Source organism: Pinus tabuliformis, chromosome X (genome assembly GCF_031772625.1).
Source record: "Pinus tabuliformis cultivar Carrire ecotype Pingquan chromosome X, CPIR1, whole genome shotgun sequence".
In the NCBI taxonomy this organism is placed as follows: domain Eukaryota; kingdom Viridiplantae; phylum Streptophyta; class Pinopsida; order Pinales; family Pinaceae; genus Pinus; species Pinus tabuliformis.
In genome coordinates, this window is record NC_142308.1 from 568627585 (window position 1) to 568642214 (window position 14630).

At 42.9% G+C, this 14630-nt stretch overlaps 1 protein-coding gene across 3 annotated transcripts in view; it reads left to right on the forward strand.

The window, feature by feature from the left end:
- The window catches only part of LOC149141286 (trigger factor type chaperone family protein), a 365480-nt gene that overhangs the window by 301307 nt on the left and 49543 nt on the right, over positions 1-14630 (forward strand). For all 3 annotated transcript variants that reach the window (XM_089447542.1, XM_089447541.1, XM_089447540.1), the window contains 2 exons: positions 6797-6877; positions 6996-7145. In XM_089447542.1, the coding sequence (XP_089303668.1) occupies positions 6797-6877; positions 6996-7145 (231 nt within the window). The remainder of the gene's footprint in view (positions 1-6796; positions 6878-6995; positions 7146-14630) is intronic.

Consider the following 14630-nt stretch of genomic DNA (forward strand, 5'->3'; position numbering starts at 1 on the left):
GTATGCCTTAGCGTTCCTGCTATATCCCACCAGATATCCCTTTTCTGCAATTTGATCTAGCTTTTTCCTCTTTCCTCGAGTATGCAGCAATATGCTAAACTCCCAAATATCCTGAAATGACTGGCTTCAGGTGTCTTCCATGTAAAAAGTCTCTAGAGTTATCTTGTCCAATGCCCAATGAAGAGTCCTGTTTTGAACATAGACTGTTGTGTTGCATGCTTCTGCCCACAGGAATTTTGGCATATCCTGATCATACATCATGGCCGTAGTTGCTTCTACAATAGTCCTGTTCTTCCTTTCTGCTACTCCATTCTGCTCCAGATTGTAGGGAGCTGTCCACTCTCTTCTGTTGCCCTTCTTAGCACAAAAATCAGTGAAGTCCTTATCGACATACTCTCCACCATTATATGAGCGCTAAAATTTTATTTTCTTCCCAGTCAGATTCTCCACGAGAGCCTTGAACTCTTTGAATCGACAGAAAACCTCGTCCTTGGTTTTCAGAAAATAAATCCAAGTTTTCCTTGAGTGGTCATCAATGAAGGTAAGGAAATACTTGGCACCACTATGAGCTTTGACGGACATAGGTCCGTAGATATCTCTGTGTATCAATCCTAGTACACTCTTAGCCCTGTGTCTACTCTTAGGAAATGTTGCCTTGGCACACTATCCTAGAGCACATCCTCTGCATACATCATCTCGTTTTGTACTAAGATCTGAAACTCTTGTTACAGTGCTCCTGAGAATTCTCAAAGCTCCATGGTGCAAATGTCCCATTCTTCTCTGCCATAGTTCGTTCAAGTCCTTTTCTCCATGACTGCCTATTAGTGCCATTGGTGATTCTAGTTGTAATCTATACAACCTGTTAATTTTGATCCTGATCTGCACTTTGTTTTTACAGCTTGGGTGTTTGACGTATACCTTCTCCTTGATGAAGTAGACTTCATAGCCCTTGCCTTGAAGTTGCGACACGGAAAGTAAGTTCATCCCCAATCCTGGTACATGCAACACATTTGTAGCACAAAACCGTTCTCTCGATTTTGTTTGAAAAATTATAGTACACTTTTCCTTGTTCCCCATGGTGATCTGAAAGTTCATCTTCTCTTCTCGATACTCTGAGAAACCTTCCCTGATTCTTGTCATATGCCAAGAGGCTCCACTGTCTATATACCATACTTCTGATGATGCAGAACTAGTCATACAAGCCACTTCTTCTTCCGCTTGGAAGCCAACATAGAGAAATCGAAATCTCTCTCTTGTGCAATTTTCTGAAAACCTGTGCGAGTCCCCTGACGTGGATGCCTCTGCATCATGGTCTCGACCCATAACTGATTTTCCCTTGCTGTCTTTGATTACTTGCTTTTATACCATGTGAAAATGTTGCACTGCCACATCTGATTTACTTTGCCTACTTATTTCAATAAGTTATTTATGAAATTTCTTCAATAAACATTAAAATAAATTTTGCTGTAGATATCACACCATAATACAGAAACAAACACATGCACAAGAATCAACACATCGACATAGATATTTTGGACAACAGTCCACGGAAAAACCCAATGTGGGAAAACCAGTGCAGCAAGGGAGGATTTTATTATTTAGCAATTCTTCAGTACAACCGGGTGCCAAACTGGCATACCCAACAGAAAGAAAAAATTCTCCAGCGATTCTCCCAGTCCCAGCGTCAGCCTGGCTGACCTCTACGTAGCTCCCAGACACTTTGTGTCAACCCTTGCTTCACTGCGTCAACCCTGGGCCTCTCTACGTCACCCATGCAGGTCCTCTATTGACTGCGTAGTCTCCGACTGCCTCTGCATCTGCCTCTCCTGCCTCTGCACTGATCTTCTGTTGTTGATCCCAACTCTCTGTTCCGTACTTGCTGCCTCCTACTGCTCTCCAAACCACTAGTTTGAATTTCTCAGCTAACCCCGCTCCAGAGATCAAACTGACTGGTCTTCCTCAGTATATCTTCCAACTGACCCTCAAACCTCCTTTTATACTTTTCCTGTTGGTCCTTCAATGACCGAGATTAAATCTCTAGTCAACGACTAAGATTAGATTCAGCTTGATCCATGACTTTTGGAACCTTCTAACCCAGCTTTATATTAATACTCATTAATATTTTATTTTTCCTAAGTTTAGACTTAGGAACTCCATTAAAAATATTAATTATTTTAATATCTCCCAAACCGGTTAGAATCTGCCCAAACCATTTCTGGGTCTTGGAGATCTCATGTGCTTTAGCCTCTCTACGAATTTTCATGGCTAGAGCACATCTGATGCTACCCCAAATCAACACAGTGGGAGTCTAAGAGAGAACTTCCAGAGGGAAGTAGAGACTCAGAGGGAGTCAAAGAGAAGAGTGGAGATGACAATGAACGAACTGAGGGATCAGGACAAGTTGGACGGGGCGTCCAACTTTGTCATCTGGAAGGCTAAGATCCTGTCTGTTCTTGATAGACATCGCATTAATGCCTTCGCCTTTAAAACCATGGCTATCCCAATTGACCAGCTGATAACGAAAGGTATGAGGAAGCAATGGCCAAGGTAAAGTGCATAATCCTTGATGGGGTCAAGGATCATGTAGTTCAGCATATTGTCGAGAAGAATACGGCAAAGGAGATGTGAGATACCTTGACAACATTGTATCAAGGCACTTCCGTGCAGAGGAAGATGCTACTAGAGAATCAACGACGGTCGTATCAAATGCAGAAGGGGGAGCAAATAGATCTATTCCTCAGTAGGTTGCAGGAGATTCGGAACCAACTTATTTCCATAGGGGCCACGCTAGCTCAGGAGTTAAAGGTGACGATCGCCCTGAACGCAGTCTCTGAAGAGTGGGAGACATTCGTCCAAATCATTTTGGGCAGAGCGACTCTTCTAGGATGGGAAGAATTGTGGGCAGCTCTTTGCCAAGAAGAGATTAAACAGCTAACCAAGGGAAGAAGTAACAGCAAAGGAGGTCCAATCAAGAAAGGGGAGGAAGAGGATGCGGCTCTCGCATCTGCGGGACATCAGGGGAAAAGGAAGAAGAAGGACATCTCCAAGATAAAGTGCTTCCATTGTGGGGAGTTGGGCCATTATGCAACCTAGTGTCCCAGGAAAAAGAATAATGGAGAGGACTCTGACTCCAAGGCAGCGCCGGCTAAGGTGGAGAAAGAATTGGAGACTGATGATGACTGTGTCATGAGTGCTCATGCATCTCTAGAGAAGAGGTGGGGTGACATCCAGCTGTAGTCAGGAGGACTATAGGAGATGAGGGACAGGACTCTTGAGGTACCCAAACTCTTGGATCATATCCGGCTATAGGAACCCCGAGTGACAGTAGCAGGATGATGGATGTCAGTCGAAGCAAGATGCAGATGGAGCGGCAGAATAGTACTAGAGTGCGGGGATTTGTAGCAGCGTAAAGAGGGTTGCAACAGTGCAAGAGGCACAAAGGAGGTTGTAGCAGTGCAGGAAGGCACATAAGTGTTTGCAGCAGTGCGAGAGGCACAAAGGAGGTTGTAGTAGTGCAGGAAGGCACAGAGGTGTTTGTAGCAGTACGAGAGGCACAAAGTTGTTGTAGTAGCGTAGAGGCAGCAGAGAGAGTATAGGATAGTAGCAAAGAAAGCTTCAACATCAGGAGGGTTTCTAGCCTGACAAGGATGTCAGTAGTTGGGTAGATTAGTTACCAACGTGTCAGTAACTGAGTTGCAGTGCAGCAGTAGCAGTGGTAGTGCTATAGGCAGCATGATGTAGCATGATGAGAGAGGTTTGCAATACAAATGTAGTGTCAGGAGAAAGGACCAGTAGCAACACAGATGCAGAGGGAGCTGCAGTACAAATGTAGTAGTGGCAATCGCAGAGCCATGGGTAGCAGTACAGGAGGCAGTAGTGTAGAGGATGTTGGGCAGCAGGCCAAACATCAGCATAGGTACTGGTTCCAGGCTGACCCCTCCTCTTTCTTCTTCCTCTTTTGTAGCCCCTGTTGTCGCGCTGATGCGAGAGTTGCATCCTCCTCCTCCTTGATTTGAACTCCCTTACCCCTACTCCCTGCCTTTGTCAATCACCTAAGCTCTTCCTGTCGAAGAGCTGCCCACATCTCCTCCCAACTGGGGAGAGTTGCTCTGCCCAAAATGCTTTGGACAAACGTCTCCCACTCCTCGGAGACTGCATTCTAGGTAGTCCTGACCATAATCTTTGGATCCGGTGTAGACCCCATGGAAGTAAGCTGGTCATGAATCCCTTGCAACCTGAGAAGGAAGGGATCTATCTCCTCTCCTTTCTGCATCTGATATTGTCTCAGCTGATTTTCTAATAGTATCTTCCATTGCACGGAAGAGCCCTGATACAAGGTGGTCAAGGTCTCCCACATCCCCCTTGCTATGTTCTTCTCAACAATGTGTGGTACTACATGATCTTTGACCCCGTCTAGGATCATGCACTTAGGCCTCCTCATATTTATTCAATGGATCAGCGTCGATCGATTCAACAACAACCTTCAAGGCATAGTCCTTGATGCGATGTTTGTCTAGGATTGCCAAGATCCTGGCCTGCCAGATGACAAAATTGGTTGCTCCGTCCAATCTATCCTAGTCCCTCAACCCATTCATTGTCGTCTCTGCTCCTCTTCTCTAGACTCCCTCTGAGTCCTGATTTCCCTCTCGGAAATCCTCCGGCCAATCATCGAATCACTCCTCTTCAATCCTCCTTTTCCGCTGCAACCTGGATCTAGATTTCTTGGCTAGAAATCTGTCGAGGTAGTGCTTCTCTCTACCTTGGTTCAGTGTCCTTAGACATTGTTTTGCACCGACAAAAACAACATCCCACTAGCTTCACAAATCAAAATATGCACAGCTCCCTTAGCCTCGACAACTCGAAGAATCTGAGCCCTTTGGGCTCTACGCAATCTCTACGTGGGCTGAATCTGCTTCTCTCGGCCAACTACGTTAATCCTTCCTGGCTCAGAAGGATGACATGGCTCTGCGTGAGCCTTATCTTCCCTCCTCTGCCCCTGCGCTGGCCCTGATGACTGACACAGCTACTGCGTGGGCTCCTCCCAGCTACTGCGTCTTCCTTTCCGTCTTAGAATGTTGACGTAGGCACTGCGTGAGTCTCTGTGTCACACTCTTTGCAATGCATCACTCCTCTTGCCTCTTTAGCTCTAGAACAACAATATCTCTCAGGACAACGACTTCTTTGATGCAAATTCTCAGATTTCTTGGCTGGTGTCTTCAGTGGCCTATGATTTGCAATCCCTCTGATACAATGTGAAAATTCCTAAATCTAACACATTAGAAACCCCTACTGCAATTATTAGTTTACAATCTCCTACTTGTTCTTTACATTAACAAGTTATTTAATTGCATAAACATCGAAGTAAACACTATTGCAGCCTTCACAAATATACAGATCATGCACTGAAATAAACTGAGACAATAACACAAGGGACACTGTTATTTTTGGACAATTGTCCCCAAAAAAACCCAATTCGGGAAAACCGGTGCAGCATATAGAGGGTTTGTATTATTAAGCAGATTTTGTGAATACAACTAGGGTGCCAGAAATGGCTCACCCAACAGAGAATATCCTTGGCAGTAGTACCTCTATCTGGAGACATATTCCAGCAAATCAGCAAGCGGATGATCGAACCCCACAACGACTCTGGTTGTTCCCTATGCTGGATAGCGAACGCTGCTCCAAGCACTACTCTAGAACTGCGTCACTCCTCCAGGAGCTGCGTCACCCTCTCTTGACTCAGAATTTGTTGATATGCTCCCAGTTTGCCCCAAAGAATCTCCCTAGTGCTGCCTCTGAGGCCAAGCATCAGCCTCTGTGGCTTCTGCATCAGCCTTCTGCGTTCTCTGCCTTGGCACTTCGGCTTTTGCGTCAGCCCTTCTAGGGCTTGCGTTGTCTCTCCCGACACTACGCTGCCTCTTTGCTGTGTATTCTTCAGCGTCGGATGAAAATCCCTTGCTGAACTGCCCCTCACTGCAACTCTGATCACTAACTCAATTTCCTCAACAAACCTCGCCCCAAAAAATCAAATTGTTTGATCACTTGGTGTATCTCCAATTGATCCTCAAGCCTCCTCTTATACTTTTCCTGTTGAGTCTTCAACAACCGAGATTAAGTCTCTAATCAATGGCTAAGATTAGAACTGACTTGATCCTTGTCACTTAGAACTTTGTCGCCCATATCTTATTAATACACATTAATATTTTTATTTTCCTAAGTTTAGACTTAGGGACCCATTAAAAATATTAATTATTGTAATAACTCCTCATCTAGGTGGAATTTCTCCAGACGATTTATGGGTCTTGGAGATCTCATGTACCTTAGCCTCTCCACCAATTTTCAAGGCTAGAGCACACCCGATGCTACCCAAAATCAACAATTACAACATTCTAGATTGTAAATTAGCATTGTTAAAATTCTTATACTATTCTTTGATATACCACTATGGTCTAAATAGTGCAAAAATGTCCAAAATGAACGAGAATCTTCAACCAGGGCTAAATGATTTTTTGTATAATTTATACTGAACTGACTTAATTGTGGCAATAACTTAAGGTTTATGTCAAGATCGTATATTATTCCTGTACATAGCCTTTAGAATTTTAGCATACTGCAATAAATACTTCCCTTTTCATGAGCAAATACAAAAAATGATCTATTTTGTTTTTGGTCAAGTCACCAAATTTTTTGAGTTTGACAATCCCTCTTTTTTGGGATGCATGCATAATTAGGTTCTTCCATGCTAGTTCACAATAATGGCAACTGTTTCGATATAAACTTGGATATTGTATGTCAGGTAGTAGAAATGGATGTTCCTCATTCCTTACTAGAAGAGCATGGTCGGCAACTGTATGGAGCAAAGCTGATACAGCTGCAGGTAGGTCCATTTTGATTGGATTTATCCCATACATAAATTTAACATTGATTGCTAGTTTGGCTGTGTCATAAATGTTCACTAAATGCTTGTGTTTGAAAATTTACAACTTTGATTGCAGATAACTATGAAATTGACAGAGGAGCAGATTCTTACCCTCTCAAGTCCAAAGGCAGTCAACAACTACCTCTTATCACAAAAGGAGACGATCAAGGAAATGGTCAAGCAAGCACTTGCTGTAGAAGAAATATTCAAGATTGAAAACTTGCAGGTCTTTCAATTTCATGTCTAAGTAGTGTGGTCTTGTTCATATGCATGTGCATCCACTAGGACAAAATTGAGCACAAACTTTTGTTAAAACCAGAATTAGACTCAATATGCTCTTTTGAATGACATGCTAACATGATAGCTGCTGAATATTCATATTAATTGCTGTTAAGGACACATCAAGTATGATAGTAGTGTATGATACAAAGCTGAACTGTGAAACAGAAATAGCCTATGTGCTACAAAACATAGAGACTTGAACACCACTATCATTTATACATCCATGACTTGATGCATTTAAACTATAGCATCATAATTTTCTATGTAATACAATGACATGTTGGGAAGGAGTTGAAGAGCCTTGTTACTATGAAAATTTCATCTATCACAACAACTGGAAATTATTTTCCTAATTGTTAATTTATTTGTAGTTTGCGACGGCAAATACCAAATAATTCACACTGTGATTTTCACAAATAAATTGCAGAAGAAAGTAGTGCTGAAAACTGAGAAAATCTAGCGCACACAAAATAAAAATAACACTATTATTTTTGGACAAATGTCCCTAGAAAAACCCAACTTGGGAAAACTGGTGCAGTCATTGAAGGTTTTTATTGTTATGCAACAGTGAGAAATTCTACGTACAATAATCTGGATGCCGAAATCTAGCTATCCTGCAGATAAAATACTGGCAGAAATATCTAGAGGGATATTACCCTCACTCTCGGCAATTCTGGCTCTCGATTGCTATTGAAAAGCAAGCCGTCCAACTGGGCCTGCATAGGCTCTACGTCAAGCTGAAGCTGCCTACTTTGCGTGCTGCCTGAACTGACTGCTAATCAAGCCGTCTTTCTTGTTGTTGGCTAAGAAAACGTCTCTCCGACACTCTAGAACCTCTGCCCAGCCTCCGGAACTGAAGATGTCTTCCTTCCCAATGAATTGAATTGCCTTCTTGAGGCTCTATGCTGCCTCTGCGCAACCTTTTGGAGAAATCTCAGCCTCTCTGTGAATGCACTCGTTGGATCTAGAAAACTTCCTCCAGCCTCATTGTCCTTGTCCCTCATTGACTCTGCTTCCTCAATGAAACTCGAACTCTTCGGCAACTGACTGCTGCTACTCTGGAAAATCGAATTCTCCAAATGTCTCTGGTGTATTTGCCAAATGCCCGTCGACTTCTTATAATCCTATGTTGGAGCACTAATTGTTAGTTTTTGGTAGCATCAAAAGTGCTCTAGCCTTGAAAATTGGTGGAGAGGCTAAGGCACATAAGCTCTAAAGAACCCAGAAACCGTTTGGTGAAATTCCACTCGGATTGTATTTTATTAAAATAATTAATATTTTTAATGGAGTTCCTAAGTCTAAACTTAGGGAAATTAAAATATTAATGGGTATTAATCAAACTATGGGTGAGAATGATCTAGAAGGCTGATCAAGTCATGTTTTAATCTTAGCCATTGATTAGAGACTTAATCTTAGACGTTGAAGACTCAACAGGAAAAGTATAAAATGGAGGCTTGGGGTTCATTTGGAGACACACACAGAGAGATTGAAGAAATCGATTTTCTGAGGTGAGAAGTTCTCCGAAGGAAAATCGTTTGGGAAGAGCTTGCAGCTAAGGGGCAGAGAGAATACAGGAGAGGGGCTTTCCCAGAACAGAGAGGCGGAAGAGCTTGCAGAGAGGCATTGCAGTAGCCGGGATGGCTGACGCAGAAACACTGCCTATCATGCAAAATCCAGAACTGCCGAAATAGTCGAAAATGACGGGAACCATCGGAACTGTCAGGAACTACCGGAACAGCCAGGAGAGCTAACGTAGAGGCAACGCAATAGCTGGAAGAGCTGACATAGAAAAGCTACCTATCACACAATCCAAAACTGTTGGAACCATCGAAATTGCCGGGAATTGCCAAAACAACCAGAACAGCCGGGAGAGCTGACATAGAGGGCAGAAGAGCTGATGCAGAACCTGAAAGGCTAACACAGGGCCTATGTAGGGCCAGTGCAAAAGTAGCCGAGGTTAGCCAGTCTTGTTGCCGAATTAGCCGGAATTTTGCCAGGTTAAGTGAGGTAAAACTCACTCAAATTTTCCGCCAGTATTTTCTCTATAAATGATTCCTAGTTGAGCATCCTAGATTTGTATTCAGATATTTCTCCTGCATAATAATAAAACCCTCAGAGCCGCTGCACCAGTTTTCCCGCATTGAGTTTTTTCGAGGACTATTGTGTCCAAAAATAAATGTGTCCTATGTATCTTGTTCTTTGCTCTGTTTCCTGTTTCATGAGATCAAATATTTAATTAGTGTGGGCTGTAGAAGTAATTTGCTTCAATATTTAGAAGAATAACTTGGTTAATGTGTTAAAAATCAAGTAGGTGAAGTAGATTCAGATTTGCTGCAGTAGGGGTTCCTTGGAGTGTAGGAATTTTCACATTGTATCAGAGGATTGATTTTGAAACAGAAAGAGCAGATCCAGTACTGAGCAGTGAGGCCGAAAGCTGCACTTGGCAGCAATTCAAATCCTTTTGAAGGGAGTGTGTAGTCCTTGCTGGGAAGCAGATCCGAGGAAATCTCTCTCTCAGTGAGACAACAGAGGTACGATTTCCAGTTTGTGAGTTTGCAGAGGAAGGGGGAGTGACGCAGAGCCTTAGCGTAGTGCTTGAACAACACAGTTTGGGCAGAATCTACCGGAAAAGAACGAAGACATGTAGAAGGGGAATTTTCTCCTCAGAGAACTTTCTGCCAGAAAGTTCGAATTTCTCACTTGTTGCGCAGCTGAGCAGTGCTAAGTAGTGACTAGAGGAGTTAGTTTGACAGTTGGGTGAGATGGCACCGCATTGGCTCAAAGATTAGGACAGGTTGGAAGGAGCCTCCAACTATGTCATATGGAAGACCAGAATCTTAGTTGTTCTTGAGGAATATGATCTCGAGGCCTACGTCAAAAGTGTTGTAGTTGTTCTTGCTGAGAACGATCAAAAGAAGAAGTACACAAACGAACAGGGGAAGGCAAAGAGGCTCACTCTCGATGGAGTTTGTGATCATGTGGTCTCACACTTGCAGAGAAAGGATATAGCCCAAGAGATGTGGGAAGCCTTGTCTTCTTTGTATGAAGGCTCTTCCAAACAAGCGGAAGATGTACTTAGAGCAAAAGTTGCAGCGAACCTTGATGCAGAAAGGAGAAGTGGTGAACCTCTATCTTCAGCTTCTTTAGGACACTAGGGACTAGCTTCTTGTAGTGGGGTTCACTTCTCAACCAGCCGCGATGGTGAGGATAGCCCTAAATGGAGTCTCAGATGAATGGCAAGTTTTCGTCCAAAGCATATTAGGCAAAGAAAAACTACCCTCATGGGAGGAGATGTGGGCGGCTCTTCAACAAGAGGAGTTAAGGAGGGACCTAGTGAAGGTCAACCTCAATGGCAGTAGTGGGATTAGCACAAAGACAAAGGAGGAGGAGGAGAACGCAACTCTAGCATCAAAGGGACAGTAGAAGCTGAAGCGAAAGAAGGACATTTCGCAGGTGAAATGTTTCAGTTGTGGTGAGATGGGCCACTATGCATCCCAGTGTCCTTTGAAGAAAAAGGACAAGGATGAGAGACATGATCCTAAAGCTGCTTCAACAAAGATTGACGAGGATGAGTTTGCCATGAGTACACATGCATCTCTAGGAGGTAGATGGGGTGATATTGAACTGTAGTCGGGAGGACTACATGTGGCAGGATCCTTGAGGAGTCCACCTCTTGGATCAATTCCTTGCTACGGGAGCCCAAGATTCAGCAGTAGCGAGATGGACTTAGTGTCAGATGATGCTGTGGAGTGTTTGGAGGACAAATATAGTAGCTGAGGACCAGAGACTGATCAGCGCAGAGCAGGGTTGACAGTACTGCAATTGGCACAGTGCAAGAGTCAGCTGCAGCACAAAAGATTCAGAGGGTCAAAATCAACAGTAGTCAGATTCTGACATTCATTGTATTATGCTGAACATAGTTAATTTCAACTAATTTTGGATGTTTTTTGGTTGCTTCTCTCAGCAACTGAGTTGCAGTACGGATGTAGTGTTAGCAGTGGCAGTGCTAACAGCGTAGCAGATGCAGCGTTTGAGAGGGAGTTGTAATACAGATGCAGCAGTTGCAGTGGCAGTGTCATGGGCAGTAGTATAGTAGCAACAACAACACAATGTTGGTGGCAGCAGCAGTGCAGAAAGGAGGTGCTTCAGAAACAGAGCAACCTGCAGGTAGACATTGTTACTAGAGCACTTTCCTCGTGTTAGTTTTTGGTAGCATCGGAAGTGCTCTAGCCTTGAAAATTGGTGGAGAGACTAAGGCACATAAGTTCTAAAGAACCCATAAACCGTTTGGTGAAATTCCACACAAATTGTATTTTATTAAAATAATTAATATTTTTAATGGAGCTCCTAAGTCTAAACTTAGGGAAATTAAAATATTAATGGGTATTAATCAAAATATGGGTGAGAATGATCTAGAAGGTGGATCAAGTCATGTTTTAATCTTAGCCATTGATTAGAGATTTAATCTCGGTTGTTGAAGATTCAACAGGAAAAGTATAAAATGGAGGCTTGGGGTTCATTTGGAGACACACACATAGTGAAATTGAGGAAATCGATTTTCTGAGGTGAGAAGTTCTCAGGAGGAAAATCGATTGGGGAGATCTTGCAGCTGAGGGGCAGAGAGAATCTAGGAGAAGTACTTTTCGGAAAATACAGAACAGAGAGGTGGAGAGAGCTTGCAGAGAGGCAGGTAGTAGCTGAGAGAGCTGACACAGAAAAGTTGTCTGTCATGCAGAATCCAAAACTACCGGAACAACCAAAACTAACGGGAACTTCTGGAACAGCCGGGAGAGCTGACGCAAAGGTAGCGTAGTGGCGGGAAGAGCTGACGCAGAAAAGTTGTCTGTCACGCATAATCCAGAACTGTCAGAACAGCCGAAACTGCTGGAAGAGCTGGGAGAGCTGACGCAGGATTGACGTAGAGCCTGAAAGGCTGACGCAGGGCCAGCGCAGAAGTAGTCGGGGTTAGCCAGTCTTGTTGCCGAATCAGTCAGAATTTTGCCGTGTGAAGTGAGGTAAAACTCACTCAGATTTTCCGCCAATATTTTCTCTGTAAAGGATTGCTAGTTGAACATCCTAGATTTGTATTCAGATATTTCTCCTGCATAATAATAAAACCCTCAGAGCTGCTGCACCGGTTTTTCCGCATTGGGTTTTTCTGGGAACTATTTTATCCAAAAATAAGTGCGTCCTATGTATCTTGGTCTTTACTCTATTTTCTGTTTCATGAGATCAAATATTTAATTAGTTTAGGTTGTAGAAGTAATTTGCTTCAGTATTAAGAAGAATAACTTGGTTAATGTGTTAAAAATCAAGTAGGTGAAGTAGATTCAGATTTGCTGCAATAGGGGTTCCTTCGAGTGTAGGAATTTTCACATTGTATCAGAGGATTGATTATGAAACAGAAAGAGCAGATCCAGTACTGAGCAAAGAGGCCGAAAGCTGCACTTGGCAGCAATTTGAATCCCTCCTAAGGGATTGTGCAGTCCTTGCTGGGAAGCAGATCTGAGGAAATCTCTCTTTGAGTGAGACAACAGAGGTACGATTTCCAGTTTGTGAGTTTGCAGAGGCAGAGGGAGTGACGCAGAGCTTCAGCGTAGTGCTTGAAGGGCACAGTTTCCACCGGGGCAGAAATCTACTGGAAAAGAATGAAGACATGTAGAAGGGGAATTTTCTCCTCAGAGAACTTTTCGCCAGAAAGTTCGAATTTCTCACTTGTTGAGCAGCTGAGCAGTGCTAAGCAGTGACTAGAGGAGTCATTTTGACAATTGGGTGAGATGGCATCGCATGGGCTCAGTGTTAATTTTAGGTATGTTCTATGCTAGAGCAATTTATTTCAATTTCTTTTCCACATTAGCAATCACATCAGCATAAAGTAAACTGCAGATAGAACATAGATATAAATCGCAGAAGACAAGCCAAGACAAGAGGACACAAGATGTGGTGCTAGCCAGGGACAAACCCCACAATGTGGGGAAACCCTTGATCAATTCTTCTTTTATGTTCTTCAAAGTTCAGCAAAGAAAGTGAGAGAGAGAATACATTTACAATAGAAGTCAACACTTTGACTTTAGATATCGGCAGAGATAAGTTGAAGATATATTGCTTCAACTAATTCTCTAAGGTGACTTCTTCACCTATCATAGTGCTGCATCTTGTCCATTTGTTGCACCTTACCATGTAGCACCATCATGCTGCATCATACTATGCTGCCCATACATCATGTTGTCCATGATCTCATACATCATGCTACCCATGATCATTATGCTTCATGCTGCCCATTAGGTTGTTGTTCTAACTTCTTGTTGCTTCATCATACTGCAACATTGTCCGTCTGTTACTTCATTATACAGCCATATGCGTATCAGCCTTAGCTGCTTGCTATGGCTTGTAGCCTAGCAAAGCAGCTAGACTATCGTTCCGGAATCCTCTATGCAGTTTCAAACTACACAATCATGTTGTCATCTACAGTAATCCGTTTTCATACATTTCTGACCTCTTTATAACTGAGATCATGCCTCTAGGATTAGTGTGATATCTATAGTGAGAATATACATATATCTTGACTGCTGTGAGATAGATCCATCGGGATTTGTTCTCACCAGATCTTGACTATGGTTATGTGAACAACATATCAAGGTATGCCTGTGGCTTCACTTCATGACTGCAGCCAACATGCCTGTGGTTCTTAACTTCAAACTTGACTGCGGCCAGATTACTCCTACTGCCCATGAATATTTGCATATTGTTTGCGTGTATATATATTGCATTGCCTGAGTGTGAAAGCTGTGCATTGATATCTATATTGACTACGTATATATATACATATTCAATTGCCTGCGTGACTGTATCATTGCATATACAAATCTTGTTGCGTTGTATTGTTTGCCCTGTGTATATATATCCTTATGTATGCGTAGTGTATAATGGTCTCCTCATGAACAACATTATGACTGCAGCTCTTCCACAACGGCAATGCTGATAAAACCTTTCCTTTGGCTGCATATGAGACCTCTTTTACGGTGGCCAGATTTCTACGGCTAGGGTTTATTGCGGCCAGATCTCTGCAGCTAGGGCAACGTACAGCAGCTAGGGCATCACTTGAAGACCAATGTATCACACATGGTGTCTCTCTCCTTCACCAAAAACCCAGACGTGGAGAGGAGGAGACTACACATGAAGAGGTGTGTGTAAATGACTTCAAGTCCACACTTATTTATACTAAAAATGTAGATGATGAATAGACACGTCTATTGGGCTTCTGAGCCTATGTAAGATGATGGCCGACTTAACAATTTGTCCATAACATAAATAAATTCATAACTTCATAAATACTTATTGGAATTGGATGATCTTTAGATCAATTTGGCACCTCTTGATGAGAGGGATCCAATAAAAATATCAGTTGTCATAAATAAGCTGACCCCCA